This window comes from Diadema setosum, chromosome 3, assembly GCF_964275005.1.
Source record: "Diadema setosum chromosome 3, eeDiaSeto1, whole genome shotgun sequence".
Taxonomy (NCBI): Eukaryota; Metazoa; Echinodermata; class Echinoidea; order Diadematoida; family Diadematidae; genus Diadema; species Diadema setosum.
This window is the reverse complement of record NC_092687.1, coordinates 43,273,205-43,290,068: the sequence shown is the minus strand read 5'-3', so window position 1 is coordinate 43,290,068 and position 16,864 is coordinate 43,273,205. Positions and strand designations below refer to the sequence as shown.

At 39.6% G+C, this 16,864-nt stretch overlaps 1 protein-coding gene across 1 annotated transcript; it reads left to right on the top strand.

Moving 5' to 3' along the window:
- Window positions 1-5,999: 5,999 nt before the first annotated feature.
- Window positions 6,000-15,750, top strand: LOC140246895 (uncharacterized). The gene is made up of 6 exons (XM_072326218.1): window positions 6,000-6,141; window positions 9,760-9,867; window positions 11,547-11,764; window positions 12,441-12,699; window positions 13,150-13,302; window positions 15,045-15,750. Exons 1-6 carry the CDS (start codon window positions 6,000-6,002, stop codon window positions 15,458-15,460), a joined length of 1,296 nt encoding a protein of 431 aa, XP_072182319.1. The 3' UTR covers window positions 15,461-15,750.
- Window positions 15,751-16,864: the final 1,114 nt, after the last annotated feature.

The window sequence follows — 16,864 nt, the reverse complement described above, 5'->3', positions numbered from 1 at the left end:
GGACCAACTGTCAAGTGACTGTTACTTCAAACGAGAAATATCTTTCCCACATACTTCACGGCGACTATAACAGGCGCGTTGATCAACTCAGTGTTTTCGAATCAAAATGCTTATTATATAAATCACTACAGGCCCAAACTCGGGCTAGCCTCTTATCAAGGCCCTCTCGCTGTATGATGGCTTTAATTGTAACGGGCGAGCGAAGTGAGCCCAGCCGAACGCGAGCGCTGTCCGACTCCAGCGTAGCTCACTTCGTTCTCTCCCATTCGTATACAGCGAGAGGGCGTCAGCAAAAGGCTAATCTCGAGCCAACAGGACAGAGTGTCAGAAAAGTTATTGATGTATTGTTATTCTTATTTTCCCCTCGTTTTCCTTGATAGTATTAGTGACTCCAGCTCACGAGCAGACTCACAAAATAGTGTATGTCGATCTGTGTTATAATAATGTCGACTCTTAAGAGCAGTTGCAAAGACACTCTTTACTGCGTCAACATGAAGATCTTTCAATATTTATTACGCAGAATGTGAATAACACATTACCAATACAAGGACTCTCCATAAACGAGTTGTATTTCATTTTCAATATTCAATGTACAGTATCGTATCGTGTTTTTGTGATTATTTTTTTTTTTCATTTTCTATAATGATCATCATCTTGAGTCGGTTGAGAACTATGCATTTCCAACTATACAATATCTCTCACTGATTTGAGACACTTTACAGTGTTGTACAACTACCTAAAACATGACTGTATGCAAACAAATAAACAAACGACCACATTCCACCCCCCTCTGGCCCCCCCCCCCCAAAAAAAAGGCACAACAACACAAGGGGAGCCGGATGATGATCGAAACCACTATCTCTGTTATTCTTGTTGCATTGCAAGTTTGTAGTTGTTATACTGTTGTTTATGGCCACTTGTCCTTGAATCCGAATTTTCTCACGCAAAAGTGATTCTCGCTTTCAAGGCTATTTCATTACTTCAATATAAATAATATACGGGAAATTTTATTTCAACAACATGAAAATTTCTCTCGCGTCTTTCCTACACCAGTTTTAGTCATGTTTACGTGTATTTATATACTCTATGTATGTCAATCATTTCTGTCAAACATTACTATATGCTCTCTAAGAAGAGAAACTATTTTGAGTTTTATTTCTTTATGATTATGTTTCTGCCAATTTATAGACGTCGTGGATGGTCTCGATAAGCTCTCTATTTTTGTCATGTCACATAAGCCCTATGCATTTTCTTTCATTATTTCTCTTCCTGATAACATCTTAATCATGATAGTATTTTTGCTTCAGTTAACGTTAACAATACCAGTCTGCCCTTGATCGTCGACAATGCATTTCATGTTGTACCAAAAAAAAAAAAAATACACGACGTATATCACAGTACTAACACCAAATGTAATAAAGTTAAACCTATTATATTATGAAATCTAAACGGTATTTTACTTCAAATGCATGGTTTCAATTGAGTTTAGGGAGGAAATAGTGTATATCTGACATGGCATCAGCGTTCAGTATCAAGTAATTGCGGGATGTAGTATGTCGGCAGTGGTCAACGTAAAGAAAGGGGAGATCGGGTCTAGTTGTTCCAGATTCAAAATTTTACATTTTGAGGTTTATAAGCAAACGAACAGAAAAATGTATTTCATTTTCTCTGTGAGAATAGCTTAGACTTTCTTTTAATGGGAAACAGTAAATCAGCAACTTAAATGGACTTAAAACATAATTTTGTAACAACTTCACCCGCCGTTAGGGTAAGTTGAGGCAGCACACGGGGTATACTTGTCGTTTGCATACGTCAATAATGTTCATGAGATGGGGCAAGCTCTTACACTGTATAACAACTTGACCAGGTACATATTTCAATTACGTAAACAAAATGTATTCAATAAACACTCAGAAACCAATGGTGCTATCATACTCCCAGAAAAAGATGCCAAGGACACACTTCTTTCACACACATTCTCGTCATTAACTGAAGAGGAACGGTTTTGATGTAATAAAAGAATATTGATTATTCAACCTTTTTTTTTTTAATCATTTCGTTTACTCAGAGAGGTGAAAAGCTGTATTTCAATTAATCCAAAATAAGGTGTTCAGCCATGATGAAAATTCGCACACAAAGATCGTTTGATAATACGTCTGGATGTGATAACGCTTTAAAAATCATGTAGTTATGATTGCATGTTTATATTTTGAGAAGAATAGTGATCATGACTATTATTATACCCGTGTAATATTAACTACAGACCCGGACGTCTCCCCTGTTATAGTCAACGTGTCACACGCATTTACAGAAAAAGAAAATCAAGAAAGAGAGAAAGAAAGAAAGAACGAAAGAAAGAGGGAGGGAGGGAGAGACAGGGAGAGAATTAGAGAGGGAGGAGAGAGAGAGAGAGAGAGAGATGCAGTCACTGGGGAAACAGATTTAAAAGAGCATGCCGCTTAAGGGGTAGTATAATCATAAGAATGTCCAAGATACGTTCTTCCACCACTTTAAACGAACGCATAATCATTAGAAACGGAAACATCAATCTATTGTGTAAGGATGAGAAAATAAATGATGGTGGAAAAGTCAGTAACTGAAAGATAATAATCTCATGGAACTGGTTGGGTGTTACAAAACGTTTGTACTTTTCATATTTTTTCTAACTCTCGGACAACGCATTATAATACTTTAAGTCACTATCAGTCATCCTTGCATATCAGACCAGCATGGTCCCATCCTCAGCTATTAGTGTCATGGGTGTCCATATTTGTCTATCCTGAATCCAAATACATCACTCTTTCGAGTGGTCCAGAAAGAGCAGCGGCGAATAATAGAGACCTACATTACACATTCACCGTGACTTTTTGTTCAATATTTTGTTTGTTTGTTCATTTTCCACCTGAGAAGATGGCTGGATAGCCCACATTCAGCTACGTTAAGCTGGTCTTCCATGGGCTCCAGTTGGATGTGACTATAATAGGTTACACATGCATTGTTAATTGTGGCTAGACAATGGCGACAAGTATAGCGGAAAGAAGAATAAAGGTCTGTAACCATGGTAACAAACCTGAAGTAATTTCTGTCTGCGTCACATTTTGCATTCATTGTACACATGCCTTCCATGCACCGTCATTAACACGTCATCATTATTTACTAGGCCAATGTGATACAGCAAAGATAATATCATACGCATGTGACCAAAAAAAAAAAAAAATGGAGAAAATAGACTCTTCACCAATACTATGAACCACAGCGCTCGAGTCTCGTATGTCAGTGTTTGCTAATAAAACTAAAATTATGGTTATAATGCATTTACGTGTATTTGCATTTCTGCACTGTCGTGCAATTAGTGCTTGAAACTATAGCATTTAGCTGGAGCCTTATAGAGAGTGCCGGTAGTAATTAAAGTAACACAACTGCGGTAAATTTTGGACTCTCATGGATGAAGCTCTTATAGTCTCTGAAAATTATGAATCTTTAGTGTTGCTCCTCAACCATTTGTTTTGATTTTTTTAATCAAATACTGGATGTAACGGTCTTCAAGTACCATCTCGACATACGCAACAGCACACGATTGTTGACGAAAAAAAAAAAAACCCTGCGATATCACGCTATAGGCTAGTAAGTCAGCCGTCCGTGCAACTCAAATTCATTTTTATTCGATACCTCACTATACGGTAAGAAAAAAAAAAGAACTCTGGGAGAATGGTATACATTATCGTCCTTTAAGAATGAAACAACACTATCACAACTTCCGTCGCGATGTGTCACACTATTTAGATTATTTACCCCAAAGGTCATTTCAAGCCAAGGTCATTACAAGCCAAAGTCATCTTTAAGTAATTTTGAGCATTTCTCCTGTCATCCACAGCTTTGAGTTGTGATAGAGCTTATGACAGAGCATTTTACACATGCATGTATTAATGCAAAACTAGAACCACATAAAGTTGATAATTATTATCATCAAGATATCGATAGCCATAACCCTAATGTGTGAATATATCGATAGATATCAAGGTGGGGGACAGAGTTATCTAAGTCCCTTCGTTTCGCTGTCCTTTGTGAATCTTATTTTCGTTTTGTTGGTCACTTAAAAACTTAAAACTAACATCACACTGTTGAGTCGATCGAGGCTTATTGGTGTGTGTTTGTGCATGAGGATAAAAATTATACATGGCATGTATTTTCTTTATCCCACTTTTTTTTTTTATTTCTCTTCCTTCCTCGCTCTCTTTCACTTTCTAATACTCTTCTTTGCCAATTTCTTTAGGCTGCGCAGCGCATATATATTTTTCCTTGGTATTAAAGGGACTGCAAAGTACTGGTTGAGGTGGGGATTCATGTTTTGAATATTCCTAAGTGAGATAATGAGAAACATCTTATGAAATATGAATGAGCATGTAATTTTAAGAAGGATTCAACGTTTATTTGATGAAAATTGGTTTTCAAATGGCTGCATGAGATATCCAAAAAAAGTGATAATAATAAAAGGTGACAGGCCACGCCTTTTATTAGGATCTCTTTGTTTTACCTTGTTTTTTTGATATCTCCGCCATTTCAAACCGATTTTCATCAAATAAACTTTTGATATACCCCTCAGTAGAATTGCATGCTCTTTAACATCTCATAGAGTGGTTTCTGATGGGCTTCTCGCAAAACGTTAAAAGCTAAATCCTCAGCTCGACCAGAACTGTACACATCCTTTAACGTATTCCATAATTATGAAGTGGCGGATCCAGGGGGCGCCCGTTAATTTGTCTTAATTCTTTTTATTAAAACGGCGCACGGGGCGTATTCTCCCCCATTGATTCAACCTTTGTTTTTGCCAATTAAACCTCCTTGCTTTGCGCCCCCCTCCCCCACCCCAGCACCCTTTACGGAATTCCTGGATCCACCCCAGCATGTAACCATCGCAGGATGATTTCCGCCGGGTGATCTTTCAGAAACACCCACACATCTAAATAATATTATTTCACACTTCCATTGCTTGTATAATTTAAGCCCATATAGGCCTATAATATCATTCTTCAATAAGTGTCGCGAAAATGTATACGTCAAAACGGAACTTGAAATTAAATTGAAGAATACCGATTAAAAAAGAAAATTTCCTGCGAGTTCATCTGTTTGACCGATAACATTTTGAAAAATATTTTGTCCATCTTTATTGAATTTAAATATCACGCATGCAGTTGGAGTTCATTTGATGAATTTGTCTTCGGTTCTCATTGTTACAAGGAAAGAGCACATGTATGCTTTAATAACAACTTGTCCATTTTTGTAATTTTAAATGTTGTGCCTTGGAAGAGAAAAACGAATGTGTTCACTCATGCGTAAGTTTCCCTTTTATTTATTAACCTACTAGTTTGATAGCCAGTTACATACAATGTACAGTAATAACCTTTAACATGGTATATAAAACACCATTATTAGCCAAATAATCTGTGAGAAAGATGAACTTGAAAAAGTGTTTACTTTCTTTCTTTCTTTTCTTTTTTTTTTTCTTGGCTGAGTGTATTTAGAGGTTAATATCAAATGTTGTTTTTATATTCTTAAGCCGCAACAACACTGAGGGAAAAGTGTGATTTCAAAGGCCTATATTGCTCTCATTTCTGAATTTAGGTTTATAGGGCCTATACCTCTGCAACTTTTTTTGGTTCTTTGATTTTAGTTAGGCCCTACACTGTGGGCCTACAGGAAAAATATTTCTGATATGTTATCGCAATAAACCTTGCAGCTCTGCAGCATCCAACCATTGTGATATGCAAGCACAGAACTGTGTGTGCAAGCCACTCAACTGTCAGTGGGGTATAATACAGTAGAACTGGCGATCCACCTTTCACTGCTGCAGGTTCTACCCCGGATAATCGGATATTTTCAAGCCGACCTTTATTAACCGATGCTGCCGAAGCCCGGAGTTTCTATGTGATCCGCGAGGAGGCAAACCAAGCGGGTATCCGATAACCACACTGAACCACACACGCGCTACTGTTGTCAAAATGGCGTTCTATCACACAGCCTGTTTTGTGTTTACTATCATGATAATCTGCAATGCGATTCTCTATCCCACAATCTTCAGCACGATATTTCAGCAATGGCTCGGAGGATCTCCCCCGAAACCTGAGAAGGAACCAATACCAGGTAAATATGGACGGATGAGCTGTAACATTAGCTTTAATATTAATTTTCTCCTCCACCAAGCTCCATTCGCTGTTATTTACAATCGTGGATGCCGCGACTGTACCGAGGCGAGGACCCATTATTGCGGCTGTGTACATACAAGAACTAGGGACCGATCGTACAATACATGTGGTGTTCTACAAGAGCATGCACGTACAAGTTTGTGTGCGGCTGTTGGTACATTTGCAGCTGCTGCAGGTGCAGATCAAGCTCAGCACGTTCGTTCGGCCTCCACGGCCCGTGGCTGCCACAGCCAGCTATTGTACAGCAGCATGAGCAGGGTGTAGCTAGTGAAAATAAGAGCTGTTTGCCTAGAGACTAGTTAGACAGCACACAGCAAAGACAGCAAACTTCTTCCATGTTAGCGACCACAAATCAACAAGATGATTATTCTGTTGGATTTCTGTCACTTTGGTAGAGAGGTTGGCAGTGCACTTTGCAGAAACGGCTTTGATGATAATTGATAATTGCAGGTACCTAAAGCATGTAAAGGGACTTGGAATTTAAAGGGGAAGGCTAGTAACTGATCAGTGGGAATCAGTGGAAATGCTGGGAGATGATTGTTCCAATCCTTATGGGATTCATTCAAGAGTATGGTAGGGGTCCAACCCACCGACCGGGTCCATAACGACCGACCGCGCATTATAATGGCATTGCGCGTACAGAAAGAAAATGTATGCATGGGACTACGCGCAACGGTGTTCGATTCTTCACTGGGCTACGCTACCGAGTAAAATGTGGCGAAACAACTACAAAGTATTCCCTCTAAATTACCGAAATTTAGCAAAATCGAATAAGGTTTATCGTGTAACTACATATAACTAGGCCTACCTTTGCTGACTCGTTGTCAGATGTAGAGTATCCTCCTTCCGTAATAAATTTGACGATTTTGACCGCAAAATTGTCACCGCCGCTTGTACGATCGTGCACACACGTTACACATACACATGACATAAACATTTTGTCGCCCGGCTCCCACTACGACCGTACGAGTTGATGCAGAAACGAGAAATGAATGTGAAAAAACAAACCGACTCATCTAATTTATTTCAATTACGATGAAAAGTTTCCTAATGAAAATCAAGTCAAATTCATCAAACAGTCCTTCAAAAGTAATATCGAAGGATTCAAAATATATTCAAATATTATTGGGGAAAAAAATTACGACTAGAAAAAAACAGCAGCTTGTCGAAAAAAATGCGTTTAAGTACGCTTTATACGTATTGTCAATAGAGGGCGGGGTGGTCGGTCAATATGAGCCCGGCAACTGAGTGCGGAAAAAATGACACCCCACGCGTTCGAAGCCGCCATCTAGAGCGCGTACCTCAGATCGTATTTTCAGTGCGCGCTTGTGAATCCGGAGTATTTTCTCCACACGTGAGTAAAATTTCAGGCAAATTGTGAGATTTTTCACGTTTCTATTGATAGAAAAACGTTAGGTGTCCGATATTATGAACACCCAACCATACATTGTATGGTGTATATCTATTGTTGTGTGAAAATTATTTGCTTCAGAATGGTCTCATATTCAAGTAATGTGCAGTTTAATGCCCCGTCACTGACCAGGGACGCTTAGCTGGAAACATTAAACTGCACATTACTTTAATATGAGACCATTCTGAAGCAAATAATGTTCACACAACAATAGATATATAATGTACTCTTGAATGAATCCCATAAGGATTGGAACAATCATCTCCCAGCATTTCCACTGATTCCCACTGATCAGTTACTAGCCTTCCCCTTTAATGAAGAAGAAGAAGAAGAAAAAAAAAAGACACCTGACCGTCACCTACGGTAGATACAAGATAGCCTACATACACTGTACGTTGTACATGTAGTTCAGAGTTGTTATCAGTTAGAGATGTGCCTAATTATAAAAAGGGGTCGAGGTGAATGTTAATTGTTATTGTTAGGGTTTCTACCACAAAATCTTCTGCTGCATGCTGTGTAGGGTACAACCCAAGTTGAAATTAGATCCAGACACTCTAGTCTGGAGTCGGGGCACCAGTTTGCGGCACCCCTATTTTCTAGTTGTTAGTAGGCATCTCTAACCATATCATCTTCAAAAGTAGTTCTAAGGGTATTTCTTTTTTTCTAAATTGTTTTAATTGAAGAGCAACTGAAGAGCTTTCTTTTGATACCAGAATCATGAAATAACTCGGATGATGGCCTTCATAATTCTCATTTAAACCGTCTGTGTCACGCTGTTTTTAAAAAAAGTACATGTACAATGTAGGCCTAGAACTCTAGATCTATGACTTTCTTAACGAAACGTTAAGATTTTGTTCTGTTGCTAGGCAACCACCATCATCCCTTGTGTGTATCTTTATACAAAATCTTTTCTAATACTATGAAAAGAGCGGCGTGACATGGTAAGGATTCCTTGTGTAACAGTGTTAAATATTCTAAAATTCATTTCCTTTGTCAGTTTTGAGGATTTCAACAGTGACCAAAATGTCGGGATGGGTCAGTTTGCGGCACCTCTATGGGATTTACACATACACATAGCACTATTTTGCATGTCAAAATGGGTGGAAATTTATGAAATACATGCGATCTTGAAAAACTATGACATCGTGAAGGATCAAGATAATGAATCCAAATAAAGTGATCTAACTTTAAACAAGCTGAAAACTAGTTGGACCATCAAAAAATATTTGGTTTTTGCAAAATTTTAATGTTTGAAGAAATCAGGGGAGATTTTTGTGTGGGATGCTGCAAACTGGACACCCCCCTGCCGCAAACCGGGTCCTCTTGGTGGTTGCAAATTTTCTGCATAAAATTGATTATTATGACTAGGGTAATTGTCCACCATACAAAATTGTGATGCAGTGTCAAGAGGTGGTACAAGTGAACCTCTTCCAATTAAAAAAAATATATATATATATTTAATTTCTGTTGCCCGTTTTACCAGAATACTACTAAATACCCTTGAAAAGGCCTTAACCTGCCGCAAACTGGGTCCGCTACTCTAGATCTATTCCACTATTCGGTCATGTAAACTCTACATTGTATACATGTGTACAAGTGTACAATGTACTCTACATATTTCAGTAGACCACTACATACACTTGTATTATAAGCCCCTAGGTCTAGAGTGTCTAACGTTAGTTAGGCTTGGGTGTCCAACACATCGACACCCTAATGTTTTTCTATCAATACATCAGCGGAGTCTTGCAGAAAGTGGGAGGGCATTACAAGACTACCGTATTGTCTTTCCAGAAGCCCGACAAGACAGGTGAATACAGGTGAATAATAGACACAAATATTTCACAATTTGCCTGAAATTTTACTCACCCTCTGATTTACACTTGATGCTCTATTGACGCAATGTGTCTGGTATGTAGTGGTAAGGAGTTCCAGTTCTTTGCAAGGTGCAAACAGAGTAGACTTGTGGCGTGATATGGTTGTATTAATAGATTTTAGTTTTCTAACTTTCGTGCTATGGCCTCTGGTTCTGACTTCTAAAGCTGTCCACCAACTGGAAAATTGGAGTGTATGGGTACCCTATCAAGACGTTTGCTGTGTTTACTGCACATTCTATTTCATGTTCTGTGCATCTCTTCTCCCCTACAGAGTACCCACCGCACATGCGTCCAGGGGGCGGGGCCCGAGGCAGGATGAACATGGGGGCGGGGCCTGGCCCAGGGTCCGGGAAGCAACCAATGGGAGGGGCACGTCCAAGTGAGTAAACCAATCAACTTTAAAGGAGTGTTGAAATCTTGTCAAGGAGTAGAAGCCAGCGGGAATTCAAGCTATGTTGCCAGCAGAAACATATTGAAATGTAGTTTACTGTAACCACACTGATGATGAAGGAAAATTAAGCCTATGTATACTGTAGGTGAATTTAGGGAATGCAGTGATACTAGTAGAACACATGCTATCAGCCAAGTGTGAGGAAAATTGGGTTTATCTGTTCAACAGGTATGATTTTTTTTTTTTTTTTTTCAGGTTTGGCACAACCTTTTCTGGATGTGAAGACTACAATACAACACTTTTTGCCATTGTATGCACAGTGATGTACATGTTTGTACAATGTATCAATCATTGTACAATGTAAAGAAAATTCAACATCTTTCACATTCATAATAAAGAGCGCTTGACTTTAACTTTCAGAAAGCAGGGGGAATGATTTTACCCTTAACATGTCAGTAACAAGTTGAGGGAATGTGTACTTTTTCATGAAAAAATGAAATTTTGTGGAAATCTCCTTATATTTTCTTGATCATGTTACATTATACAAAGTGTATGTATTATATTTATGTCGAAATGTGGCTTAAGTTGCCTGAACCATACCATGGCCATAAAATGGTATCTTCATTGATTCATTCATTTGAGCATATGGCACAGTGTGTTCCTGGTTGATACCAGCACATCCATACCAGTGTCAACCAGGCACACACTGTGCCATACACTTGAATGAATAAACCATGTTAAGCCAAAAGGAAATATTAAGTAGAAGAGAGTGGTATTTAACCCATAAAGGACGAGTCCCGAGTATACTCGGGCAAGCGTCTATGGGAAATGCGTGTCGAAGCAAAATCAACCCATCCTCAATGGGTTAACCCTATTCCCACCGGGGTAGGAGGTATTTTGCCCCCCCCCCCCCCCCCCCCGCGACATTTCGTGTGATTATTCCGCAACCCTTGATGCTCTCACTGCGACATTTTATGACTTTTTTCTTTCAAGTATCGCACAACTTTTGAGACCAAATTTGTTGCTCCCGGGCATACCGTTTTGAAGCCACACCCCTTTGAAAAAAATTTGTTGACCCCAAGTGTACAAATCCAATGTAAATTGTGTTTTTGCAATTAATTCATGTAAAAATAAATATTTTTACTTTCAAAGGCTGATCATGATTTATTTTAGCCTGATTATGCTTTAAAAAAGTTTCTGTGACAAATTTTAATGAAAAAACAAAAACAAAGAGTAAAAAACAAGGAAATACATAAGAAATTCAATAAACAATGAAATACATAAGAAATAATTATGAAGCCGAATATTTGCTTCAATATTATTGTTGAGGATATTGAAAAGAATATGTTCACCAAAAATTAGAAGTCTTGGAACTTTATTTTTTGATTTATAGGCAAAAAAAAAATGTATTTTTGCATTAAAAGTTACATGATAGCATAAATTAATTTATAAAAAATACATGAATTAAAATTTGAAAATCTAACTTTACAGTCTTGTAGATTCCATTGGCTTCTGGCCTAGTGCAAATTTTTGTGAGGATCGCACGATCCACGACCGAGATCTGAAGGGGGGGGGGGGGGGACCAAAAAGGCCCCCCCTGCAAGTCCCTCAAAAAACCCGGTGGGATTATGGTTAAGGGGTGCAGCTACCCTTAATGTCACCACAAGCTGTGTTTGTGTTCAAGGTGCGTAACAACATCACAGTAAATATGTGGTATGGTGTCTTGAGAGCTGTGGTTCTTTTTTTCTCCACAGGTCCGGTTGACTCGTCCTCCTTCATGGCACAGTCGCAGCAGGAGTCATCTCGGGGCCGAGGCATGATGGGAACGGTACTCCCTGTCTATGCCGTGGGAATCTTTGTCTATTTTGGTTATGTCATCTACAAGGTAAGAGATTGACCCTAGGTACCGGTATGTAACACATTACTGCCTAGCTCAAAACCCACAAAACGTAGGCCAAAATGAATTTCCGCTTTTCTACATTGTTTGAAATAATACAAACTCTTAGCTTTGAATTGATACCTAACTTGTTGAAACTTTACAGTCTTAACCCATTCAAAAAGTGACTATAAGAAGAGAGAGTAGGGAAGTGCAACTGCATACGGTGTAGATAAGGGAGAAAAGACTATTCAAAGATTATGCACACTCAAGCATGCTGCCCTGAAGATATCAGTGGAAATATAGTCTATTTCCCCACACTCTCAGAAGAAAAGAAATAAAACTGCTAATATTTAGTTTTAGATTTTTATTTTAGCCGGCAAAGTTTTACAGTTGTTAGAAAAGAAGATTGCTCTTCCAAGTAAAGCAAACTTAAAAAAAAATTGAGTTAGTGAACCCAAATAACAGCTTGGTCCATTACAAAGAATCCTAATCTGCAACTTTTTGTGGGTTTTGAGGTGGGCCGTCACATATTCTTTCTTGAATTTGTAATCTTGAAAGTCCGCTAAGCACTTTGTCAACTTCCTCAGTAGGACTACTCTCTCATTCAAGAAAGAATTCATGGTTTGACTGTGAAACCACCTACAGTGTACCTGAATATCATACCCACTCCATCCTCAACCAGGTTTTCCTGAAGGACAAGTCCCCATCGTCCAACAACAGGGGCAGCAGTGGCGGGGGCTGGGGTTTCCGTGACAATGGTTACCAGGACGGGCCCAGTCTCCAGCGCGAACAGGAGGAGAAGCTACAGCGACAGCTAGCGGCTGAGCTGAGGGCAGCAAACTACCCAGACTGGAGGAAGGGGGAACCCAGGAGGGCTTCTTCCAACAAAGTTGACCTCTCTCCTAGCAAGAAGTCATCAGGTGAGGGCGCCAGACATTATAGTACATGTCCTCTTTCTAGATTACATGTACTTGAAAAGAGAGGGAAATGTGCCCTACATTGCTGTGTACACACATTGCTTCCTCAAAAATGTTGTGGGCTTTTCTTTTAGGTTTCTTTTGGCACATTGCATAGTCTCATACATGATTATAAGTGTTGGTCAGGCAGGTGATTCTCTTGAGTTGGAAAGACCGACAATAATTTGCTTGTGCTGGCGTATAGGCCTCACCCTGATTTTATTGCTTTATTTTTGTTGAAAATAGTTTGGCCTTATCGCCGTGATACCATTTTTCCTTTGGGGTAGATTATCCCATTGTTACTCTATCAGACTTGACAGGTACCTGAAAGTCACCTTTTAACCCATTGAGGATGGTTGGATTTTGCTACAACACGCATTCCTCATAGACACCTGCCCGAGTATTCACAGTATTCATCCCCAATGGGTTGATCAGACTCTTTTCTTTTCTTTCTCCCACCAGGCTCGGAAGAGGAAGTTGACGTCCTGAAGAAGCGGCTGGAGGAGACGGAGAAGACGATGCAGAGGATGATGGACATGATGAACAACATGGGTGTGGCTATGAACCGGGTCACACAGCATCTCGCCTGTAAGTGGGCCCCGCCCAATCCTTCATACATTCCAACTGCTCTGTTTTTCATTTTTTTTTTTTTTTCAGTAGGAACAGTGCTATTCTTTGTAGGAAAGAAGTATCATTCAGCCTTGTGTTCCTATGTTTGCCTTGTTCAGTAACATACTTGCATACCTGCCAAATCCTCCAACTTATTCTTGCAAGTGATTGACAAATTGCCCTACATTGACGTAAATAAGCACTGAATTGATCAGTGTTTTAGTAGTAGCCGTGATAACAGAATTCCTGGGCGTACATACTCGAGCAGGATTCGAACCTACGACCTCCTGATCTCTGGACGGGTGTCATCCACTAAAACCACCGAGCTTCCGCCTGACAGTAAGTGTTGGTTCTAATCCTTATAGTATGCAGTGGGTACTGAGTAATTATTCAAATTCATGAAATTCTTCCTTCAAGATGTTTTCATTGCAACTGATTGACAAATTGCCCTACATTGACATAAATATCTTTTATCATGACTACTACTTCAACACTGATCACTTATATACATCCTCCATCTTAGTATTGAATTTTTCTCCTTTTTTTTTTTGGTGAAAGTAGAAGCTTCATTTTTTGGGTCAACATTACATAACATAATATTCATCAGTCTTCAAAAAGAAGAAAATTCATTCAACCCAGTGTCCCTGTTCTTTGTCAACATCAGCATATAGTGATGTATCTGAGATAGCTGGGAATTCCTATTTTTGCATTATTTTCCTCCCAGTAATTTCTTTCAACTGAGTTTTAGAGTTGGTAGGTATTCGTATGCGTCCTGCCCCGCCCAGTCGTATCCCACTGCGGGAGAAAAAAAGGGGTCAAAGCTTTTAGCCCAAATCGTGCAAAGCACTCTGTCCCTCAGGTAGAAAATTAAATGGAGGTTGCAAGTGTGCATTACTCACGACTCTTGCATGTAGCAGAACATACATTATTTCATTCACTATGATTGCAAAGAGCAGGAGCTTCACTGCTGGCTACCAGGGACAGTCTGGTGGTAGTGTCTCCGTCCGGAAAGTAGTACATGACAGGTTCGAGTCTCATGGTTCCTTTTTTTTCCAACATGTTTGTTAGATTTATATAACAGGTCAGCAGTTGTGATTTTACAAATTTTATTTGTTAGAGGGAGACAAACTGAAGAAAATGCAAGCCTCAACCTTCCCTCTACTTAATACTGTCTAGCCTTCACCGCCTTGGACAACTTAACGTAACAATATCAGAATTTCGGAGCTTGGTTATATGTTCCATGTTCATCGTGTCACTGTCAGCAACCAGGGATAGCCTGGTGGTAGTGTCGCTGCCCTGAAAGCAGTAGACGACAGGTTCGAGTGCCGTGGTTCATTTTTTCTGACATGTTTGTTAAATTCCTATTGCAGGTCAGCAGTATTATTTGCGATCTTACAAATCTTATTTGTAAGAGGGATACAAACTGAAGAAAATTCAAACCCGAGCAGGGTGCTACATATTTCAAACCTGATGAAGTGGTCCACCTACACTGTACATACCAACACAAGAAAGTCACAGTAATGAGCAAGTCGATTGTGGTCATTATCAAGTGAGCGTTTTGTATGCTGTACAATAAAGTTGTGTCCAGGCACATTATACTAGACAGTTTTGCTCTTGGTGTGGTGAAGTTGTATACACTTTGAAGAAAAAAAAAAAGTAGAGAACATCAAGATATTCATTGAACCGCATTTTTATTACTTTCCATTTCCTGCTCTCGGCAGCAAACGAAAAGGATGACCCTGCAGTCGTGCTCTCTAACCTCACCAAACCAGAGGTGAACGACCAGGACATGGATGCCAATGAGGCCGACGTGGATGTGGACGTTGAAGACCTGAGCGATGAGGAGGACCTCCTCATCGGCGACGGCATCGAGGTGTCTATGGACAGAAGCTCTGAGGAGGAAAATGATGTCGAACAAAGAGACTCTGACATCGAGGAGCGACGGCCCAACAAAATGAACATTGTCGACGTCGAGGCTGATTATGATGAGCAGGATGACGAGGAGGTTGACAGCGACGACGAATCGGAAGTTGAGAACATCGGTGCAGATGAGGATCCGCTACCAGACACGCTTAGGCGACGGAACGTGAAAGGATCTGATGTAGATGACGCGGACGGGACAGGAATCGAAGGCTAGTTTGCCGTCCTCTCCTGCTTTTTTTCTTGCACATCATGCCAACATGTTCATAGGCTTTTTACTCGTTGCTGCATATTGCCATCGCTCAATGCCCCCTTAGCATCTGTTTTCATAAAATGTTCTTAGTGTGTATATAGTTCCGACAATGACATCTTTGTGTTCACCAATCTTCCAACCCAAAATGTCTGTTCTTACTCGGGATTCATCCCCATTTACAGATACCACAGATTTTGAATGGAAAGCATACATTTCGGCAGAGACGTTTGTCTGCTTTACTTGAGCAAGCAAAATTTTAACCCTAACTAGGCCGGGGGGGGGGGGCCTCCGAGGCCCCCCCCCCTCGACGTTTCGCGCGATGTATCGCTATCGCGAGAAGCTATCGCCGCGACGTTTCATGACTTTTTTCTTTCGAGTCTCCCGCATCTTTTGACACCAAATTTGCGATGCCCGGGTGTGCGGTTCCGAAGTTGCGCATAAATATGCACGTGCATGTCAGACCAAAAATTGCTCAAAAAAGTGAATTTGTGTACATTTTCAATGCAAACTGTGTTTACAGGCAAATTTCATAAAAGCATGATTATTTTTGGGTTTTATTGATTAAAATCAATTAATAACGCATTTTCTTGTTCAGAACAATGTCACGGACAAATTTCATCGAAAAAACAATGAAAAACATAAAGTCGAAAAAACAAAAAAATACATAAGAAATTCACAAAATAATAAAATACTTAGGAAATTTTTTCTGATTGCGCAATTTTTTTCTCTTACATTTGCTAAGGACACTAAAAAGAATACACAAAAAATGTGCCTGTTTTGAGCTTTATTTAGTGATTTATACCAAATTGTCTGATTTCATGCATCATTATACATAAATTAGCATAATTTAGTGTAAATGATAATTTTTGTAAAAATTAACTTCATGGTACTTTAGATTACATCATAGGCAATGTGTGTGCCAATTTTCGTCGCGATCGCGCGGTCGACGGCCGAGATCCGGAGGGGGGGCCTGGGAGGCCCCCCCCCCCCCCCCAGCTCTATCATCTACCTGAATAGCCCGGCCTAGTTAGGGTTAAGAAATGGCCAGATGAGTCACGAAAAGTTTCGTTAGCAGGCGTGGTTTCGCTATAACCAGTTGTTGTATTGCCGTTGTGTTCATACTTGGTTTTTCTCTTTGTCCCGTTTCTACAATTCTTTTTTTTTTTTCATGAAATAGATGAATCGATTGATTCACTTTTGATATCATCCACAATGGAAATTCTTAGTATAATGGATTACCAGAGATACACATAAAATGAATAGATTAGTAGACACAAAGACATTACCAAAACTGGAACTAAAATTTAAACATATTAACATACAATATATACAATATATATATAACTAATGTTTTCGATCTCTGAAGCA